Source organism: Lissotriton helveticus, chromosome 2_1 (assembly GCF_964261635.1).
Source record: "Lissotriton helveticus chromosome 2_1, aLisHel1.1, whole genome shotgun sequence".
Classification (NCBI taxonomy): Eukaryota; Metazoa; Chordata; class Amphibia; order Caudata; family Salamandridae; genus Lissotriton; species Lissotriton helveticus.
Window position 1 is genome coordinate 542,681,204 of NC_136059.1, and position 16,664 is coordinate 542,697,867.

The window sequence follows — 16,664 nt, forward strand, 5'->3', positions numbered from 1 at the left end:
GGGCCTTCCTATTGGGATTGGCTCATGAAGTGCTGCTGTCAGGACATCTGGTACAAACAAAGTGGTCCCAGATACTAGAGCAAATAAGCAAAAAATAAATAATATCTCAAATGAATTCAAAAAAGGATATCACAGCATTGTTTTTAATCACAACGTGTACAATGATATTCAATAAAACACTATTCATAAAATACATCAATACTTAATCGTAATTAGTGCCCCTAATAGAAAGGAAAGGGAAAGGTAGTGATTGTAAAGTGAAGGAACTATACAGATAAAGAAACAGTGGTCACTATGACCTCAATAAAAATTACTAATAATTGATTAACACAGACTAAAGATCACAATTCATAAATTAATCTAACAAACTCATGCCTCTCAAAGCAAAATCACAAATGATAAATAGGGAGAATGGCTGAGGATGGGAAAGAGTGTCAACGTTTCGACCCAAATTGGTGCAGGCGTACGGTGGAACCTTGCTAGAGGGTCTTCATCAGGACAGGGACGTATGAGGGGCAGTAAATTGAAAATGAGATCTCGCAGATTGAGCAGCAATTCGAGATATTAGATACCGTTCAATACATCTCGTCAATAAAGCACAATCGTTTGGTAGGTGGGGAATCCGCCACGTGGGTCGGGATCCTGAAATGAATAGCTGAGCCGCTGGCCCAGGGGGGTTTTATCTCCGGTTGTAAATCGATCTGTTTTCTGACACAGAGGATTTGCGGGACTTTCAAGGGGGTCTGGTTAATACACTGTAGATTCACAGAAGTCAATATAAGGGCAGCCACAAAAGGAAGTCCAAATTTTTTTTAAAGGAATTCTCGGACTGTCACGGGGGTCTGTTAAGCGTGTTGTAGCTTCGTGAGGATCAGAGTCTACATGTATGAAACGGCCGCATAAGTCGGTCCAATTTCTCCAGGAGTGATTCCAGGGCTTGCATGGGGGTCTGTTCAATCCATCTGGGGCCTTGGACCTCTGGAAGTGGTGCTAAAGGTGCCCAGATAGCAAATACCCAAATCTTGGGATTTAGAAAACGTTTGACTAAAAACTGCTCTGAGAACCAAGAAGAGATCACGACCAACCTGCTCATCTATCCGCCCAAAGTGCATCTCGTCGGCCTGACTTTGTAGCAGCCCCCGTACTTTTGACAAACAGGCTTCACAAACTCTGTCCTTCATCCCCTTTGGTTTGCTTTGTTCGCCCTAAGTTGGCAGGGTATGCCCAGACTTGGGTCCCTTGCTCACTTTGCCACTGTATTCAAGCTAGCCTGGCTGATGATGGCTGATTAGCCGGAAATCGGTCCCAGGATGCTTGTTTCCGGTCCAGGGAAGACATGGCTTGGCAGTTCGGGCTGGACTGTTCCCATGAGACACAGGGTTAGACTGATTTGCATATGGCCATGTCTGAACTGAGGTGGCGAAGTGAGCTAAAGAATGATGATGGATTAAACCCAGATCAGTTGACTGTGGGTGAGTGCTTGCAATGTTCAACACTTCGTCCATCAATTCCTTTGGTTTCGCTTCACAAATGATGTTCCTTTCTTCCATCTCAGATTTATTTCACAAGCGTCACTGCGGGCTCACCGGGGCCACAACAGAATGTTGCAATTCTGAGTAAGTTTCAGAGAGCGGTCTTGCATTTTCAATTTAAACAACTTGTTTAATACAGAATATTTGTAAGTAGATACAATGTTGCTTCTTACTATTGCGGAAGACTTTAAATTGAACTTGAAATTGAACTTGAGTATAAAAAGAACCGGCAGCTTTGTATGTGTATGTTTTCAGACTTTTGAAATTGTGGAAATGTTTCCTAAACAATGTATAAATCATGGCGAATTAATGTAGCACGGACCAAGGATTATGAATATTAGCCTCTAGCCTACTGAAATAAATAGCAGCAAAAGAAAAATGGTTGGTGGGTTCTATTTTTTGTGAAGCTTTATTCACGCCCCACCTGGCCACCAATATTGGACGTAACTCCCTTTTTTAGCTTCACATTCTTCTCCGCAGCAGCATGTCATGTTCAGCGGTCCCTAGCAGAAGGTGTATCCGACCTCCAAGAGCCCTCATCTGCCACAGCCTCCAGCCTCGTCCAGCTGGAGATTTTCGACTTCCTAAAAAGAGATTAAGGACCTGATTATGAGTTTGGCGGACAGGTGTAGTATCCTTTGGTTGTATATGTTTCTTTACTCCTCTGTATCTAGCTGCTCAGCCAGTGTGAGTGTTCCGGTTAGAATGTTAGTGTGAGTGGAATGCTTGGGTGCATGAGTGTTGACAGTTGAGGATGGGCTGAGCAGCTAGGAGGCTGCTCCTGGTGGGGTTTATTATATCTACATCTAAGAACTTAATAAACTACTTCTACCTGGCCTGGTCTACAGAGTCTACTTGGGACACTTGAACATGTGGGACCAGCCACTACATTTATGGCGACGATCTGGAGCTAAGAACCTACTACTTTTACAGATGAAGAGCAACAAGATTCAAGTAACTAAAGAAATAGTAACCTGTCAAGCAAGAAAGAAGTCAAACATGCCTGTATGCCCCACCAGTGTCCACTACACCGGACAGCCCAAGAGCAGGCATGCTGTGTTTGTGTATTTTCATCAGCTGGTAATTTCTCAACAAGCTGCCTATGTTTCGCCTCTAAAGCCTTCAAAGACACAAGAAAGTCGGTGCTACAAGAAACGTTTGCAGTGCATAAGTAAAGAAGGTAATCAGTGGCTGTTTGTGTTATTGCCCACCAGAGAGGGGTTAAAGTGGACATTTTGGCGAGAGGCGTCCAGTTTAGTGGCTGTGCATTCAAAGTGGACTTTGGTACTGCATGGCTCAGAAAGTGTTCATTGGAAGAGGCTGGCAATATGTACGTCGAAGGAACATAGTTGAGTGTATTCATGGACATCTGCGGTGAGTTTCACTTGGCTTTTAGTCCCATAGTGTTCCTCACATGAGGGGTGGCATATTGGGTTTTAGCCACAGTCTTCTCACGTGAGTAGTACTTCCTTCGGTGTTGTTCCACTCATCGTATTTTAGTCTGGGGTTATGTTTTTCCCCTCACTTTTGTCATATTTGTCTTGCTCACTTGTAGTATGTGGGCTCTACATTCACTACTTACTTATTTTATTTGTTCATTATTAAAGGAGGAGGATAGTGTTAGTGTTTTTCTATTTCTATCGCTTTCTTCCTTTTTTCTTTTCTTGGATGTCTGTTTTCCCTCCTGCGATGTTATTTCACATTCATCCCTGGGTTTACAGATTTCTTGCAACAATTGTATATTTTTACTGTGTATAGTTTTTCTCTTCATAGTTATTTTCCCTTTTGTTTTTCATTTGTGAGAGGAAGAGGATAATGTAGTATCCTTAGGTTATATATGTTTCTTTACTCCTCTGTATCTAGTTGCTCAGCCAGGGTTACTCCATTACAAACGTGCGGCTATCCCATCTCCCAAATTACAATTCCATTATCTTTTATAGAACTCTGAATACGGCAGACAGGATATCTGTCAGGTTTGTAATGGAGTATCCCATTTGCTACTTGGTAATCAGGTCATACGTCCGAACGTGAAAATCTTCCCCCGATTATCGACCGGCAGCACCCGATGACGACACCTCCTCTTCGGACACCGCCTGCAGCCTTGCCCAGCTGACTTTTATCTTCTGAAGACATTTTTGAGAAAATTTCTTTTAAGTCCGAAGGTGGACACTGACAGAGCCCAATCCACTTCTTTTATCCGACCTCCATCGTGGTCGGCTATATTGTTTGACTTTGAACCGGTCTCACGCTACTAGATGTCTGCGGTTCTAGCTTTCCTCTTTTTTTGAGTGTTAGTTTTTACGTTAAACTTTAGAAATTCATAACTCTGGTTCTACTAATTGGATTTTTGTTGTTTTGGTGTGAAATAATTTATTAAGATTTACTCTATTTTTCTAAATTGGACTGAGATTTATCTTATATTGTGATTTCACTTTACAAATCGACTCTAAGTTAAACCTGACTGCTTTTGTGCCAAGCTACCTGAGTGTTAAGCATAGGTTAATTTAACACCTTTTGTGTTACCCCCTGACAGGGATTGTGGCTATTGCATGAGTAGGGTTTATACCCCACTCAACCACAACCACAGTTTCTCACATGTTGGCAGTACTGGGACAGTGTGGGGGAGAAGGGGAGTGAAGATGATTTGGAGGGAAGGCAAGTGAAGGGTTAGTTAAGAAGTTGGAGGACGAGTCCAAAGAATGTCCTGAGAAGTGTAAGGTGGGCAAGGGCCAGTTTACAGAAGGAAGTGATGGCCAAAAGAATGATGATGAGAGTAAACAAAAGTCGGAAGTACTAAAAAAACAACGTTACATGTGGGGGTATTTATGCCTTTGGTGGCACTCTTTGCCACAAAAACCAAAGAGACGATACGGAAAGGGGAATTAATTAACGACTTTAAGGTGCTACAAAGGGTGGTGCAGTCAAAAGAAGGGTCCAAAGAAGATTCTTGGGAGTTGGCAAATAGGCCAAGGCTACCAACTAATAACACTGAAACTTCGATCTCTGCCCTTTTTATGTATGCGAGTGTATACTGTTAAAAGTTCCCCATGAGTTTAGTGTCTATTTTTAAACATATGAAACTAAGGGCCAGATGTAGGTAGCCAAATACCGGTCGGTAACGGCCAAAATTCGGTAATTTCGGCCGTTACCGACCGGTATTTGGAAAATGAGATGTAGGTGGGCATTTTACTGATTCGGTAATTTACCGAATGGTATTTTAAGGAATCGGTAAATTACCGATTCCTTAAAATACCGAATCGGTAAATTACCGATTTTGCTATGTAGGGAGCACATGTAGGGAGCACTCAAATGAGTGCTTTTCCCCTTTTAGGATTCGTTTTTCCACCAACTACAAGTTGGTGGTAAATAATGAAAACCTTGGAAAAAGCATTTTATTTGCTTTTCCAACAGTGCCATGTTGCAGACATACATGCCCTTAGGGCATGTATGTCTGCAACATGTGCACCCATACACAATTGAGGGGTGCAACAGGGTGCCAAAGTGACACCCTGCCACCCTTCAATGTTTCCCCCTTTTACCGAATCGGTAAATACCGATTCGGTAATTGGCATTCATTCCCATGGGCCTCCAGGCCCATAGGAATGAATGGCAATTACCCAATCGGTATTTACCGATTCGGTAATTACCGAAACTTACCGATTCTGTACTTTTTTCGCTAAAATTACCTACATCCCATTTGCCTGTTCTTAAATACCGAATCGGTATGATTCGGTATTTAAGAATCGGTAATCTGGGATTACCTACATCTGGCCCTTAGTCCCAAATGGATTTTGGGGCATGGCATGGATTTATTTTGAGGAGGAGTTTAGAGCCTGCCTGGGGTGAAACCGAATAAACCTTGGGAAGAGGTAGTTAATGAACTGTGCTACGATGGATGTATCCAACCAGACCACCACTAGCGCTGCAGACAGCAAGTGGTATGACAGTACAATTGTGGCCGTTTTGGGGTGTCCTATCCTTTGGGAGTGGAGAGGTAGTTTAAGGAAGAAGACAAGGCTTTATATCCCGAGGCATATTGAGGATTTGACAGGGGCTACAGTGCTCCAAACCCCTGCAGATAACAACATGATTGTGCATAATGTGGGAGGAAATATGTGTATCAGGGAGTAAGCAGGATCTGCATACATTGTCAGGCGAAGCATTAGTAAAACTAACCTCTTCTAATGCCTGTGAGATAGAATGCAGGGATGCTCGTTTCCCAACTCCCTTCCTGAACTAATGCCTTCCATGAATGTGATCTCACTGTCCAACAGCAGGAGCCCAGAGGGAAATAGGAGAATTGGATGATAGAGAGAGAAAGGAACGGCTTCTTTTGTAAACCATGTCTTTTCAACTCCATCCGATGCGCCTTTATTCAATCTCACAGTTGCCCAGAGATAGGTCTTGTGTAGTCTGTAAAGTGAATGGAAAGATGTTTAGTAGTTGATCTAGGTGGATCCCCTTTCCTAAGCCCCTTCAAATGTCACCATACGTGTATGTTCCTCATTTCCCCCTCTTTTAGCTTGACCGTAGAGAGCACCAACAATATGCCCCTCCCTGCTATCACTAGCAGCCATAGAGCCTGGTCCAAACTAAATATTCAGGCACTCAATGCTTCGCTACTCGCTAGCCGCCCTATTTCCAAACTAACTTGTATTTCATTAAACCAGGAAGTCCACCTCTGGCTGTCCTCCAACATCAACCGGCATTTACCGCCAAGTTCCAAACGCCCCATTTCTCATTTCCCTCCAGCGCCTTGGTTCACAAACGACCTGAAAATTATGAAATCTAAATGTAAACAGCTAGGAAGATCCTGGAGAAAGACATATACCTTAAACAACAAACAAACCTATCGTACTGCTCTTAGGCAATACCATCTAGCCTGCAGAAAGACGAAAGACTCCTACGTTCTGGAGTCCATAAATAGTGCCTCTAACCGGCCGAAAGCTCTATTCTCAATGGTGAAAAAACTAGCAGGCTCAAATACGTCCCCTACTCCACCGGCACTGGGAGAGACCCAATGCAATGACATTGCAGATTTCTTTATTTCTAAAGTAGATACGATCTACAAATCACTTTCTTCAACCCTTTTTAACACACCTGCTGATCTGTCTAATCTGGACACACCTGACTCCCCTTCCCTGACAGCACAAATCTCAGAATGGCCCCAGCTCCAGCAAAACTCGCTTCGCGATTGTATGGCCAGGGTCAACTCAGGTTCTCCCCTTGATCCTATCCCCATCCATATTCTCCGTCAGCTTTCTCCAGACTTACTTCTAGTTATCCAAGATCTTCTTAACTCTTCTTTACGAGAATCCATAGTCCCGGAGGAATGGAAAAGAACTATGGTGATTCCTCTCTTAAAAAAAACAGGCGCAGACCCTAAGACTTATTCTAACTATCGTCCCATTTCCCTTTTGCCAACATTTTCAAAAATTTTGGAAAGACATGTCAATACTCACCTCACCTCCCATATCGAGGCGACTGGCTTCCTACATCCATCTCAATCTGGGTTCCGTACCCACTTTTCTACAGAAACCACTCTTTTAGGAGTCACTGAAAACTTACGCATTTGACACGGTTTCACATCCTGTTCTTTTGAAAGCACTGGAGGCGGGTGGAGTGACCGGACCTGCATTGGCCTGGCTCTCCTCCTATCTCAGTGAGCGTTCTTTCCAAGTTTTCTCCTCCAATTCTGCCTCTTCTGTGCGTTCGTCGGCGCAAGGGGTGCCCCAGGGGTCCTCACTTAGCCCAATGCTATTTAACATCTACGTGAAATCCCTGGCCACCATCGTGGAAGACGCCGGCCTTTCCCTTTACTCCTACGCAGACGATATCCAAATTATTTTTTCACTCTCCCCTGCCAAAACTTGCGCCCCATCTGCTCTTAAACTGGGGCTCAGCAGAGTTGCTGAATGGATGCGGACCAATCTCCTGAAATTGAACTGGGACAAGACGAAGGTAGTCATTCTAGGCAAACATAAACACCTCTGGGGCCCCCAACATTGGCCTTCAGAAATGGGGCCTCTACCCCTGCCTGTTACTCAGGTACGGAACCTGGGCTTTGTCCTAGATGACTCTCTATCCATGCGACACCAGGTGAACAACACTTACAACGCAACTTTTACATCGCAGAGCCTTTACAACGCAACCATTACAACGCAAACTATTACAACGCATTGCTCTGGGGGGCGCTCTAGGATAGGGAATAGGTTAATTTACTATCCAATAACCTTCCCTAGTGTCCACGGGGACTGGAGTTGGAATAGTAAATTAAACTATTCACTATCCAGCACCCAAAAGCACTATGCGTTGTAATGGACTGCGTTGTAATACTTACGTTGTAAAGGCATGCGATGTAAATGCATGCGTTGTAACGTCATACATCCGCGACACCAGGTTGTCAAAGTGGCAGCCACCTGTTTTTCCATTCTTGGGTGGATCCGCAAAATCCTCTGGATGCTCCCGGACTCGACTAGGCATACGGTAGTCCAGGCTTTAGTCATCGCGCGTCTGGACTACGGTAACGTACTTTACCTGGGAGTCACCGCGGAGTCACAGAAGAAACTCCAGCTTGTTCAAAATTCTGCTGCCCGCCTACTTTGCAAAGTTCCCTGGAGATCTTCCATCTCCCCCTATCTCAAAGATCTACATTGGCTCCGCATTGAAAATCGAATTAAATTTAAGGCCCTCTGCTTCATGTATAAGATCAAGCAGGGGCTAGCCCCTGCGTACCTCCAGTCTATTGTCCAATCATATACTCCCTCCCGCCCTCTCAGATCTTCCTCTCAAGGGAATTTCCTAATTCCACGTTTCAAACTGGCAAGAATGGGCGGACGGTCCTTCGCCTGCCTTGCCCCTAAACTGTGGAATGCTCTTCCGGCTCCACTGAAAATGGAGCCTTCCCTGACAACATTTCGAAAAAGCTCAAAACCCTGCTCTTCCCTCAGTGATAACCCTTTGACCTCATGATCACTGCCTTCAGCCCTGCGCCGGGAGACCCCATGTGGGTAGCTGTGCGCACTATAAATTTAAAATACAATACAATACATGTTTTGTAAAAGTTCTCTCAGCTTTAGATTGTTGACCTTATCTAAAAACGTGCACAGTTTTAGCTTCTATTTATACTTTTATGGATTTTAAGCTCTTTCTTTTAGCTAGAGCAAGAATACATGACCGTACCACATATCAAGGGTTATCTGAAGTTCTCTCGCTGGTCACCTTTGCCCGCAATCAGTCATCTTGCAAAACCATTGCAGTGATCAACACAAACACATACTCATTGTTGTACATGCACTATTTAATCAACTATAATATAATGCAAGCGCATTGTTACATTGACAGCATCAGTTAACAAATACACTTATTTTACATACAGAAATATTATTTATTTTAAAAGTCTCTTTGTTCAAACTAACTACATTAACTTTCTTGTTATGAATATCCAAAATGTTCATGTTTTTTTTGGAGGGTGGTTCCTTTCCTCAAATTTTGCCATGGAGTTATCTGGCTTAATGATCTTTTTCTTTGCAGGAGCAGCGCGGCGAAGGAAACTAGGAACACCCCCGCCTGGAGAGCAGACTCAAATGTGGTCACTAAAACCAAAGTGCATCAATGGAGATCCTTCCAGGGGCATCATAGATATTGGTGGTCCCCCAAAGCTACAGTGCCTTCCTACTGGGACTATCCCATGAAATACCCCTGTCAGGACATATAAGTCCTTGGATCCTTGGAGTGGTGCTAAATGGGCCCAGATAGCAAAAATCACAGACTTCTGAGAATCAAGAGGAGATCGAGACCAACCCGCTCATCTATCTGCCCAAAGTGCATCTCGGTCGGCCTGACTTCGCAGCACATCCGGCTACGCTCTTCTCCACAGCAGCTTGTCCTGTTCAGTGGTCCTTTGCAGAAGGGTTATCCAACCTTGTGGAGCCCTCATTGGCTACAGCTTCTAGCCTTGTCCCGCTGGAGATTTTCAGCTTCCAAAAAAGAGACTAAGGGCCTGATTACGAGTTTGGCGGACAGGGTTACTCCATCACGAACATGATGGATATCCCATCTGCCAAATTACAATTCCATTGTATCCTATGGAACTTATAATACGGCGGACGGGATATCTGTCATGTTTGTGACTTAATATCCCATCCGCCAAACTCGTAATCAGACCCTAAGTCTGAATGTAGAAATCTTCCCCGCGTTCAGCAGCTCCCCAATGATGATGCCTCCTACTCAGACATTGCCTGCAGCCATGCCTCACTGAACTTTACCTTCTGAAGACATTTTTTGCCGACATTTCTTTGAATCTGTAGGTAAGCTCCGACCGGGCCCAGTCCACTTCTTGTATGCGACCCATGCTCCACTGTGGTCGGCTGTATTTTTCTACTTTGACCCGGTCTCATGCAACCAGATGTCTGTGGTTTGAGCTTTCATCTTTTAGGCATTCATTTTTTCCAGTCCTGTACAGCAACCACTTTCCAGAAAGTGGGTGCGCCTAAATACCTGCTTCACCCAAGATCGATGCAGAGTCTCGCAGGATTTCGGGGATCTCAGGAGAGGTTGAGTGCAAGTTTAGTTTTTTCCCAGTCTTATCTAGGTTATTTTTGGATTGTTTCTCTTGTTCTCCCATACAGGCCTGGTACCTCCCCAAATCAGACTGTGTACATTCCATGCCCTGGTGCTTGTTTCTCTAGAGTCCTCGGATAAGGTGCTTGGATATATTATCCAGTTAACATATTCTGTTTCATGTGCATTTGTGAGTGTGATGTCTTCGCTTGAGGGGGCATTAAACCACTCATTGGACTCACAGCCCCAACACACATTGCCCTGGGACTCAGAAAAGGGGAACAGCAATAGATTTGTAACAAGGGCTTTTACTCCAATCAAGGGTGATTAATTGATTCTGTAGCTAGCTTTCTACCAGACAGAGAGATGGCAGTGCTGCTTGAATGGGGTTTTCAGGAAGGTTTTAGACTGGGGATCAGGAGCCTAGACAGAGGAGGTTTTCGGATAATTTGAGATCTGCTAGAGAAGTGTTGTAGGTCATGAGGGGGAAGTTGGGAAAGACGGTAGCAAGAGGGAGCATGATAGGCCTCTTTGTTAATTGACCATTACATGACCTGGCAATATCGCCATTGGGAGTGGTCTCTAATTAAGCGCCAGGAGAATTTAGAATGATTCATCACCATTTATGGCCCTGAGACTGCATTGGTTAACAATGTATTTGCTAAGGAAGACTCTGCAGGGCAGTTCGCATCAAAAATGTTTGCAATTCAGTTGATGAGGAGTTGTAGGGTAGGATTGGTAGGGAGTTAGCAAAATGTGATATTAAGTCTGTTTGACTATTTCCGCTATCCCCTATGGATTTTTTCCTGTTGGGCATGCAATTTGATATATGTGGACAAGATACTTCCAATGAGTTGTGCGATATTATGTAAATTGAGTCTTTCAGCACTTTCTTGCAATATGTCAGCATCTCACCTGATTTTCCACAGGAGCGAGAGGAGAACACGATGCAAGGAACCAACCTCCCTATCAACCAAAATGACCGAACAAAGTCAATTTCCAACGATGAGGAAGAGGGGAAGGGAATAGACAATCAAGAGCATCCACTGGCGATCGTACTACAGAAGGTGTGTCAAATGGACCCTGTCTATGGCTACCCCTGTCATAAAACAAATAACATTGTATCAATAAGTGCAATTATGTAAATATCTCAACTTTTCTATCACATTCTACCAATTAATAGTCTAATACCTGTAGTAATTGCCTCTTCTGTGTATAGGCTTAGTTATATAATCAACTTGTAGCACACATATCTATGGATAGAAAGAAGTATACTAGTGTATAACAAGCAATGGTTCAACAGTACTGTCTAACAATTGAGAGTACAAAATATAGCACACCTATGCATTTAATATGATTTCTGAACTTAGGCTTCTACTGAGTTGCTGGAGAAAAAATTTGAGAATGATAATACCACAACCTTCAAGTGCATTAAATCCTGTACTTTCTATGCCATTTAAGGAATATAAAGTTAGAGCATTAGCAACGTGCACCTATTTGTACTTATTTATAGAATGGCATAACACAAGCCTAAAACATAAAAAGGATAAGCCTTCGTAACAACTAGTAATGCCTTGTAGAATATGTTTAAAATTGTAACCAGTTCTGAATTTTATCTATATAAGCTCTTTTGTCCCCACAAATATACCAATAGGGTTTTTTTCAAGGAGACACAGGAGAGAGAAGCAGTCCCAAAATGTCAGATAAGTATTGCTCCATACTGTCATAATATATAATACATAAGCGCCCCAGTGCGTTACCCAAAGCATTTCGATAGCGATATGATCCTTGTAGTCTCTGTATCTTCTCTTCTTTTCAAAAGCTGGAACGTGGAAGCTGCGAGGCGAGGAAGACGTTTCCTCTGAGGAATATGGCCACCAAACACCAGGAAGAACCCACCCAACAGAGATGCTTAGGGCGGACGGCAATGAATCACAAGAAAACCCGGAAGTGCAGGTATGATGACGCGACGGCAGAAAACCACAGGCTGAAAACAACTAGAACGGCAAGCGGTTTTCTTGCTCCATGGCCCCGCTTTTATGTTCTGCATGCTCCTCCCCTGTTGCATGCTAAGGACAAGTCAGATAAGAGACACACCTGACAGTACACTCCTCCCATGGCAGCTCCAACAGGCTTTGGTTGTCAGGATATCTACGATGAAATTGTCTCAATAAATGAGGGGCATGGATGTGACTAACTGGTTCCCAAGTAAGGTCTACAGGACAACATCCTTTCCATCGTAATTTATGACAAATCCTCTTGGGGTCAATGATGGCTTCAACCTCAAATTCTGGTTCATCATCAAACATCACTGCTCGTGGCTGTGTGGGTTCTCGTGTTGTAGTGACTGGTTTCAACAAGAATACATGGAAGACAGATTGTATTCGCAACGTGGAAGGCAGTTCCAGTTTTATTGCCACTTTATTTGCCTTCTTCACAATAGCACGCGGTCCAATTAACCAGGACTTAAATTTACGTGAACCCTTCACTCCTATGTGGCTTGTAGACAACCATCCTTTGTCACCTATGTTGTAATTAGTGGTGGTTTGGTGGTGTTGAGCTGCATGTCTTTTATAGGCTTCCTTTGCTTGATCTTGATTGCCCTGAGCCGATTGCTGTATTTCATGCAAGGTATCAACAACGTCTTGCATAGCAGGTACCCCTGGTGGGACTGAGGAAAGGAGCAATAGAAAATGGGGATGGAAACCATAATTACAGAAGAAAGGTGAATACTGGGTAGATGAGTGAAGTACATTGTTATATGCAAATAAATTCTGCAGCCCAAAAGTACACATTCCAATCCACCACATTATGTCTGAGATGGCACCGCAGATATTGTTCAAAACATCGATTGACTCTTTCAGCTTAACTGGCTTTCTGGGGATGATTCCTTGAGGACAAATGGATATCAATCTGTAATGTGTCTCCTAAAGCTCTCCAAAACGTAGAAACAAACTGGGAATCACGATCAAATAAAATGCCTGAAGGAATACCATGGAGACTCTGTTAAAAGGCTTCTGCAAGACCTTTAGAAGTGGGCAGCCCTTTCATAGCGATAAAATGGGCCATCTTGGTTAACAAATGTACAATAAACAAAATCGTAGTGCATGCTTGTTTAGTTTTGGGTAATTTCACCATAAAGCCTATAGAGATGGTATGCCAAGGGGCAGGAGGGTTGGGTATTAGGGTCAATTACCTAGCAGGTGCTAGGTGTGAGCTTTTGCTTTGGGCACAGAAACTACATTTGTGAATGTAATCATTTATGTCTGTAGCAAGTGTTAGCCACCAAAAAGCATCTCTTAAGTAATTCTAGGGGTTTCTTTTCCCCAGGATGACCCGCTAGAGTGTTGTTTGAGTTCTCTAGTGGGAACAAACAACCCACCCTGAATGTAGACCAGATCATGTACCATTTGACCATTCTGACTGTGGGCTATGGCTTCTGCCTTCTTGGTTTTCTAGGCTTGTGAGATCTCATGTGTGAACTGCTCTTCTGAATACAGGGTGCCTATAATATAATGTAGAGGAATTATGTGTGGGTGTTCTTTGATGATTTCTTGTGCCTCAAAACTCAGACGGGAGGGGGCATCAGCTTTACCATGTTGCAGTCCCAATTGGAATTAAATAATGAAGTCAAGATAATTGAAGAAATTAATTAGTCCATCATAATTGCCCCATGGATATGGCATGTGCTGATTTCAAAAACGTCAAATTCTAGGGGTCTGTTAGAACTGTGACATTATGTACTGAACCCAGCAAATATTGCCTACACTCTTTAAAAGTCTTTTTAATGGCCAGTAGCTCCCTGCCCCCTACTGTATAGTTGGCTTCAGCCGTACTTAGCTTATGAAAATAATATGCTACTGGGTGTAGTTTCCTTGTGTTCATACACCTCTGAGAAAACAAAACCCAGACAGCAACTTGGAAAGCACTAGCTTCAACGATGAAGAGGTTGAAAGGGATTTGGATGTTGCAAAACAGGGGGGCACTAATTAAAGCCTCTTTTAGACATTGGAAAGCTCTCTGAGCTTCTTCAGTCCACTGAAATTTCATACCTTTTCGTAACAATCAAGTTATGGGGAAGCTAAGGTGGAGAAATGGTTTATGAATGTCAGGAAGTCAGATTGAGATACGACTAACCTGAATCTAGCGACCAGCAGGGGTGATGTATGAGGCTATGTAACCTTTTCCCCCTCATGGTATCTCCTGAGAGTGAGTGAAGCACAGCTCGCACAAAAGACACCACATAGGGGAAAGGGAAAAAGTGGATAAAATAACAAATGAAAAGGCTGCTGTGTGGGTAACAGGCAAGCGTCGTCCACGGTAAGAAGGACGACAAAGTTCTATTCTCTCTGGGAAGGGCAGCCTGGTAAATGTGTCCTGTAGCAAGACAAAATAAAGACACATGTACTAGCACTATATGCTTCTGATACAGCGGTACTCCGGAAATAATTTCTAAAACCATGACTCCTTTCCCTGAAGTACAAAATCATACATATACTCGACAGTGGGGCCCATGACACCGCGAGTCACTCACAAAACACTTACACCCTACTCCATGGATCGGTGAGATTCAAAGTAGAGCTGCTGTATCATAGTGGAGTGTCTAAACTATAACTGAATATTTATACTATTTACACCTGCAGTTTAAACGAGTTTTACCAAGGTTTTCATTAACAAAACATTTACTTAGACACGCCACCACTGTGGTCGATGAATCTGCTAGTAAAAAATATGGCATAGGAAAACTCAAGACCAGCTTAATTCTCCATTTATCTAATTTTTATTAAAGGCAAATTTAACATGTCTAAAAGTTTATTCACTTTATTTATTTCTTTATTCAAAAACGACATTGAAAGGAAAATAAGGATTTTATTTCAAAACAGTTAATTTCATTTATTTTTAGAAAATTCAGAAATAGACATTTTATTTAGATTTCAGAAATGCAAGTATTATCAAAAGACAGATAGTTCCCAAAATTCATCCTTTCTCCTAACTTCCCTGACTAATAACCTTACCTAAAGTTCAGACCTCATTCAAAAGAAATAGAAAAATTATTCAAAGTCTTACATCTCAGGAAAAATCAGCATACAGACAGCATCTCGGGAGGAAATCAAAAAGGAGTATTTTTCTCACTAAAACCAGCACTTTTTATACTTTTTTCACTAGCTCTATCTATCTAAAAGAGTAACTTTCAGCATAAATTCGAGTTCTGTTTGGACAATTTGGGGTGGATGAGCATCACCTCATCATTACAATATTTGTTTTTCTTCCGTCAGCTAGATTTTTAAAAAGGTCATTATTTTGGGCAATGTCCGGCCTAGTCCTGTTCTCAACTAGCAACTTCACAAGATCTTCTCACGTTCAGAACCATTGTGCTCATCCTTTTTGGCAGCCATCTATACTTCCAGGCCACATCGTCCTTGAACTGCATTCACTCCAGGCACAAGCAGCTTGCATTCGAACTTGGACTTGGGCTTGCGCATGCTCAGTTCATCTTCTATTCGCAGTTTAATAAGTAAGCCATATTTTCACTAGGCCTCACAGGCCAGAATGGGAACTATCATAGAAACAAACACAAATGAACGCTAATTTTAGAAATGTAACCCTTCCGTTTAACTCCCCCTTACTAAGGTTTTCCCTATTAATAGTTACCTAGCGAATAAGCAACATTCAGGCGTAATATGCTCACCTGTTTCCACGTTTTGCCGCAAAATACGTCAACAAAACGCACATTTATGCCGCATTTCATTATTTCAAAGCTGCTTATTAGTTTAGGACACGACAAAATCACATAATTAGTTAATTATGATTGCAACATAAGCAAAATTAGTTCCCACGTTTACTTGTGTAGGTGCATTTCTTATTCTAAGTTGGTTAATTACACATACCACTCAATTAGTTCAAGTTATGGAAGTGTGATTTTGCAAGGGGTACACAACATTTTGTTTCTCCACCTTGCTCCATCAACTCCCCCCTTTGGTGATATATCACCAAATATCTCCCAAAATTTAGCATATTTTTATCAAAACATGTTTCAGGTTCCTCAGATTAGTATGGATTTATACTTTAGTATCTTTTTCTCTAGTCTCTTTAAAAACTTTTTCTCAGAACTCCTCTATTTTTATATCACCTTTTTCTCTTTCTCGTTTTTCTTGGATTATCTTCTTTAATGACTTTCTAACATTCCTTCTTTTTCTGTATATGCAGCATAACCTTATCATTAAAATTACTAATACTATTACTGTTACTGGAATTAGTATTTTGCCTATAATTGAACTACCTATTTCTTGAAACCAATGTTTAACTGCTGTAAAACTTCTACCAAGTTATTCAAGAATACCATCAACCTCCAGTGGTTCAATTTCTCTATGCAACTCTGTAATATTTGTAATGTACTTTTCAATGTTTTGACTTTTGTCTGGAATGTAGGTGCAGCAGTGCTGTACCTTCAAAATTCCACAAACTTCTCCTTCTTTTGCTAATATTATATCAAGAGCAAGACGATTTTGCATTACCAAAGTCCTCATAGCAATCATTTCGGTGTTTATCATTAAGAATCCACCTGCTGTG

The 16,664-nt window shown here is 42.3% G+C and overlaps 1 protein-coding gene across 1 annotated transcript in view; it reads left to right on the top strand.

Moving 5' to 3' along the window:
* The first annotated feature begins 12,006 nt into the window (after positions 1-12,006).
* The window catches only part of DMGDH (dimethylglycine dehydrogenase), a 635,937-nt gene continuing 631,279 nt past the window's right edge, over positions 12,007-16,664 (top strand). The window contains exon 1 of the mRNA XM_078675210.1: positions 12,007-12,050. Within this exon, the coding sequence (XP_078531336.1) occupies positions 12,022-12,050 (29 nt within the window). The 5' untranslated portion in view covers positions 12,007-12,021. The remainder of the gene's footprint in view (positions 12,051-16,664) is intronic.